Source organism: Mycena indigotica, assembly GCF_014461135.1.
Source record: "Mycena indigotica strain 171206Taipei chromosome Unknown Mind.scaff0002, whole genome shotgun sequence".
NCBI lineage: Eukaryota > Fungi > Basidiomycota > Agaricomycetes > Agaricales > Mycenaceae > Mycena > Mycena indigotica.
This window is the reverse complement of record NW_023503001.1, coordinates 5,941,613-5,947,464: the sequence shown is the minus strand read 5'-3', so window position 1 is coordinate 5,947,464 and position 5,852 is coordinate 5,941,613. Positions and strand designations below refer to the sequence as shown.

Below are 5,852 nucleotides of genomic sequence, written 5' to 3'. Positions count from 1 at the left end.
CTTCTAATTCCGCTCTACATTCTTCATCTTGACCCTCGTTTTCCCTATACTCCTCCACCCGTAGCTGTAGTATTTGCCCTAGCTGCAAAGCTACAGCTAGCCAGGAGCTTTCCTGAATTGCTAGCTACAGCCTCCCCTAGCTACACCCTCACTGCTTGGATAGCAAGCTACGGAAGAACATCAAGCCATCATCAACCATCATATATCATCACACGGCCATCATGAACATCACTCGAAATCACTCAATCACTCGGACATAGAGCTCAGTCACACAGTCCATAAGAATATCGGCATCTAATCCCTCGGATTCTTCCAGTCATAATATATATACAGATACTAAAATAGGAAGGCTAGCTAGGTAGCTACTCCAAGCCTAGCTGCAGGTCGTCACTTGATCCCCCGTCTAGCACCAATCTATGTATCCTCTCGTCCAGACTGAGCACAGGGCGAAGTGCAGCTCTGCAAACAATGTGCCAACGTTCGTAGAAACCTTCTGCAATTTGGCGATGCAGCACAGCCTGGAGCTTGGCGTAGGCTTCCAGGCCCGCGGCCAGTCGCGGCTCCACGTCGGTGCGGGACGATGCGCGGCTCATCCAACGCGCCTCTATTGCAACCAGGCTCCGAAGTACACGTGTTCTCTCCTCACGCAATAGGCGAACCTCTTCTATCCAGCGGTCGCGCCGGGCAAGCGCTTTGGACCATTGAACGCGAACCGCTAAAAAAAATTGGAGGCGGGCACAACCAGAAGTCACACCGGCGTACCTTCATGTAGCCCCTTCTCGTCATCCTCAGGTCGAACAGTATTCCAGATCCAGGACACGCCCGCCGAGCGTTCCTCCGCCGCCAATGACGAAGGCTCATTCCTGCCTCTTCGTGATGCACCCAGCCGACCCAGCCTGATACGAGCCCTTGCGTCGCTCTCTGTTTCGGTTCGCACGTGCAGATCGCTCTTGGTGAGTTGCTTCAGGTGAGGGGCAGCGCTTGGGCCTTTGAGACGATGGAGGGCTGCCCGCGCTTCCGTATATTTCGCTACCTCCCGGTCGATTCGATCTCCAACACGGTCGATGAGTGTGCTGGAGCGCGTACTCGCAACTTGCCCCACCGAAGTTGCGTTGCGTGTGTGAATTAAGTGAGTTTTGGTATAAAGATGGCCGCGAATCTTCACCAGAGCATCCCCGCACTGGGCTTCTCGCAGCTTGGCCTCAACCTCGGCCAGGCCACGTTTGCAGGCCCAGACTCGCTGTACCTCCGTCAGGTCCGAGGGAAGCCACAATTTCGTATCTTCAGCTTTTGAAGGGGGTAGCTCTGAGTCTCGTCGCTCCTCCTCCGCCGCTCTTAGACTCGATACCCCAGGCATGTAGACCTCTTGTTCTTGTTGAACGTTTTTGAGCTTTTTGAAAAATGTTGCACGTAATTCATCGATTTGGCTGGCACGGTCCGCCGTCAATGCCGATTTACCACGCACTTCGTGTCTAATGCGTCGTCTAAGAAAGAGCTCAGTCGGGCTAGAAACACGAGATTCGCAAGCTTACTTCTGGTCTTCAAGCTGCAGAAGCCCTTTGATGAAGGCCGTTGCTGTCATTCGGCCTTCGTAAACACCCTCCCTGCCTTGACGCAAGTCTTCGAGCTCAGCCTTCTTGAGATCGGCAGCGACTTGAGCCTCAGACGGACCAGCTGTCATACATTGAGCCTAAAGTTGGCTGAAACATAGAGCATACCATCCTTTCCCCCTTGCATTACGTAGGGGTTTGGATAGCTGTTGTCGGCGACCCAGTTGGTGACCATACTCGCCACTGACGCCGCAAGTCGGGTTCCAGGCCGCGGTCGATATCGACAAACTCTGCGATCTGTGTGTCGCTCCTGCGACGGCGATGATCAGTTTTCGACCGAGAGCATCACCTGCCGAGCGTGTCAGTGGCAAGTAAAAGTGCAAATGCTAATTGATACCTTGGCCCACGTTCTTCTCAAAGTTGATGTGGTCCACTTTATCTTCAATCGAATCGTGACGATTGCCCTCCCCCATCTCCTTCGTTGCAAAACTGATGGGATTTAGGATTGCCCACGTCCGCTCGATACCTTCGCCATCAGTGCGGCCAACCCCATGTGCATGGCTGAGGGACATCGCCGCCTGGCAGTTGACCTCGCGGCAGCGGCGTGCCAGACGGGCAACGCAAACTGCAGTGTGAAGTTGCTTAGGTCGGGTAGAAATCCAGCCGAGCAAGCCATGTCGGAGACCCGAAAGACCAAGCGCTGCTTCCACTGACATGCAATGTCATATGAGAGTACCAAACGCTTAACGCGGGTGTCCCCCAAAGCATGGAGCAGGATGTAATCCATATTTGCATATCTGCTGCACGCGTCAGCGGCCATTAAAGGGCAAATAATTAACAAACCGTTCTCCTTTCTGCAAATCGCCTAGACCTTGAGCCCGAACAACGCCATGCCTCGCACAAACACAGCCTCCTACCCCAGACACTCGCAGGCCTGTAGTAAGGCGGGTGTCCTTCTGCATCAACGCGGCAAACGCGATACAAGTGCTAACCTGCGTGAACGGTAAGCATGACAGATAGTAGACGCGCAAAAAGCGGGCTACGAACGTCGGCCTCTGCGACATAATCGCGCAGATGCTCCTTATACGCATCCGACTCCACAAAGTAGCCCCATCCAGGACCAAGTGATGGGTCGTGTTTTTCGTTGGTGCGTATTCGATTTTTGAGTCTGAAGTTGGCATCGAGCGCCAGCAAAAGAGAATACAGAAACCTGATTAGGGTTAGAAGGGGCGGTAGCGATGGGCAAAAAAGCATACTCGTCGTCTTTGCTGCAGGTCTCCCAGCCTTCAGGAAGATTAAAGCCGACAGAGGGGCAAGCCCAGCAAGGCACAGCAATACCCCCGGGCGGAACTTCATCCATCGTGCTCATATCGTGGGCCCCCCGCACGCTTGGCCCGCTTCAGAAAACTATATTGTCGGCTCATACGGCCAAAAGCCTTGTATCGGTCCTAGCGAGCCGTTAGTGCGATGAACAAGGTAAGCTCTCAGAACAAAAGACGAACCGGGGTAGTTCCTAACAAGGTAGGGTCGGTAAGCCGCTCCAGCTTGCCAACGTAGTCATGAGCGCTTATGTTCCCCACCACGTTCGATAGGCGGAAGTCTTCAAGGGCCTCGAACGTGGCGCAGGTGGCGGGATCGATGGTGGTTGCTGGATACCAGCCATTGTTCATCAACTGGGCAATGGGGTCTTGTCCAAGCGCCCGCTCGCAGCCGCAAAACCTGACGCGGCAGGTAAAAACGCCCCCTACGTCAAGAACCACCATGGTCTGCGGCTCGCTTGATGCTGGGCGTATACAGGGCTCGCCGCCATGACCCAGTTGGTAAACAAATTGCAGGCTGCTCGGCGAGAAATCTTTGGCGTGTTGCTGGTGCAAGGCAACGCGCGTCCAATACGACCCATTCCATTCCTAGTCAACGTTAGGAACTTTCTCCTTGCCGTTGGTCGTTGCCACGTACCTTGACACGATGCAACGGCTGTCGTCGATGGGATTCTTCCAAACAGCCCAAACACTGTAGATGTCGTCCACATGGGTCGCAGCGAAAGATTCGTGTCAAGTTTTCCACATACGGCGCGTGGCATAGGGCACACTGAGGTTGAGCGAGGTGGTTCCCTAGACCGTCCTGCCGGACAAGATGGTCCAGAAAGACGTGCTTGTCTTGCCGCCACAATTTCATGGGGTCATCCTTTAGAAGGATAAGTAGTTGTTCTAGCGCAGCCCAAAACATACCGAGCTCGTGTAGCGTTTGCGTTTGGTCACCTCACTGTCTTCAATGAAATACTCATAGACAGAGTGAGCGGTAAAAGTCGAAGCCAGGCTCGCATATTCGGTGTCGGTCGTATTCGCTGGGACCCAGTCGACATATGGGTCTTCACTCTCTTCACACGAGTCTAGTCTCGCTCGTTTTGTTGACGCGACGTTGGAGACCGAAGGGATGGCGCGGCCGTCGCTCCGATAATGAAATCCTTGGTCGGCGGAGGGGTTGGCGACGGAAGTTTCAAGGTGAAGGTGGACTTTGGTCTGGATGAGGCCATAACCCAGTTGAATGGGAAAACCCTACCTCAGAGCGAGCGGTCGTCTGGGTTCGTTGTCCAGCGGAGAGAAATGATGACAGCACGTGTGACAAGTGACAGGATGATGACATTCCCCTCATACACGACGTTTTACGACAAATTGCTTATCTACAATTTGCCCCTCACACGCAGCAAGTTCGTCTTCGAATGGTTTACACTCGCGAGATGAGCACGCATGACTGAGAGGAACCGGTCAGAAGAGCTCGCGCACCGGCATACTGTCGCGTCACTCACTCCAATCGCAGCCATAATCGTAGCTAATGTTGGGCGCTGCCACACCCAAACGATGGAGACCGATAAAATCGGAATTGCAGTAGTTCTCCCCACGAGCGAGATCAGCAATCGTTCGGTGTCTATTAGCAGAAGTAAGCAGATATACAAGGCATACTAACGCAACCTCACGGTTTCAGATTCTGAATCGGACTTGCGGTTGGTTCAACTGGCTTTCTTGAATCCATTGCAGATCGTAGGGAGGTTTGGGTCAAGTTGAGTGGTCGAAGACTGATTTATACGGACACTGTAAGTATTCTCATGGCACTCAGAAAGCATCATTTTTGACACTTCTTTAGTTAGCGACCTTGTGTTGACTTTCGCGAGATCAGTCTAAACTGCTCTGATTTGAGCATCATCGTCCATCCAGATTCCACACCCTCCCCGTCTGTCTGGCCGCAACAATTCAAATCCAACGTAAGACTGGAAAACGTCAGTAAGATACGGCGCCAAAGTATGACTACCTTCGTGGCTGTGAGGCTTCGTGAGAGGCGTTCACTGGCAGCTCGAACGACCGCGGCAAGTGCTGGGACCCCACAGTTTCGGGAGTACTTGGCTTTTGGTGGACGCCGGAAAATCTACAGGTCGGTTCAGAGGCACCGTAGGCATCAAACGGAGACGAAGACTCAGAACCTGTTTGTACTCATTCTCGGATAGCAGCGGTAAACTTGGAGCGTCGTCCCGCTTGTCGATAGAAACGCAAAAACGCGCCTTGGATTGAAATAGTATTAGTATGGAAACCGGCATTCTAAACATTTTCTGATACATACAAACAGATTGACGTTGTTCCTGCCAAGTGTGGCTAGGTGCAATGTTTTCGCTACCAATGTCCTCGTAGCGAGGTAGGCGATTAGCGAGGGTGAACTTCAAGAAATATTCAACCTTTGCATCTGAGGTGCCCGACACAAGACAGCGTACTCCTTCCCTTCATGTCCCTTCCCTTCCATCGACGCGGCCGCAGTCATAGCCCTCCGCCCTCCATGAATCCGAGTTGGACCCCAATCAATTCGAACGCAGCGGCCAGAGGCTTAGGAGACCCCATCGCACTGTCCAAGAAGCGCCGAGCGTCTGAGTCCTGGGAGGATGAAGTCGAGTTCGTCGAGACGAGTAAGCACTTGTGGAGTTCGTCCTTTCGCCTCGCTGATCCCCAACTCGCAGTCACCATCAAAACAAAAGAGAAACGGCCTCGTATGGACGCCCAGTACATGTACTGGCGGGAGCGAGGTGAATTTACTTCGCCCAAACGTCATGGTTGTTGCCCAACGCTAACCAATCAGCAGCCCTTCTGCGCGAAGAAACCGAAGCCCGAATCTTGAGCGAACGAGGCCAAAGTATGTGGCTTTCCTTCTCTGAGTCAAAAACCTCATACCGCCGCAGCTCGCCGCTTAAGAGAGACTGCAGACCGTCTCCAACACTTCACTCAAGGCGGGTCAGGCCAGGTAGCGGTTCCCAAGCAAACA

General features: G+C 53.2%; 1 protein-coding gene across 1 annotated transcript; it reads right to left on the bottom strand.

The window, feature by feature from the left end:
• Window positions 1-362: 362 nt before the first annotated feature.
• Window positions 363-4,580, bottom strand: MIND_00286600 (CxC2 domain-containing protein; the record flags this gene model as incomplete). The annotated part of the gene is made up of 17 exons (XM_037359731.1): window positions 363-715; window positions 763-1,484; window positions 1,533-1,674; window positions 1,719-1,793; window positions 1,840-1,899; window positions 1,948-2,039; window positions 2,099-2,347; window positions 2,394-2,542; window positions 2,598-2,760; window positions 2,807-2,900; window positions 2,938-2,998; window positions 3,053-3,457; window positions 3,507-3,734; window positions 3,779-4,069; window positions 4,279-4,301; window positions 4,357-4,475; window positions 4,525-4,580. 17 exons carry the CDS (start codon window positions 4,578-4,580, stop codon window positions 363-365), a joined length of 3,282 nt encoding a protein of 1,093 aa, XP_037224826.1.
• Between the last annotated feature and the right edge of the window lie 1,272 nt (window positions 4,581-5,852).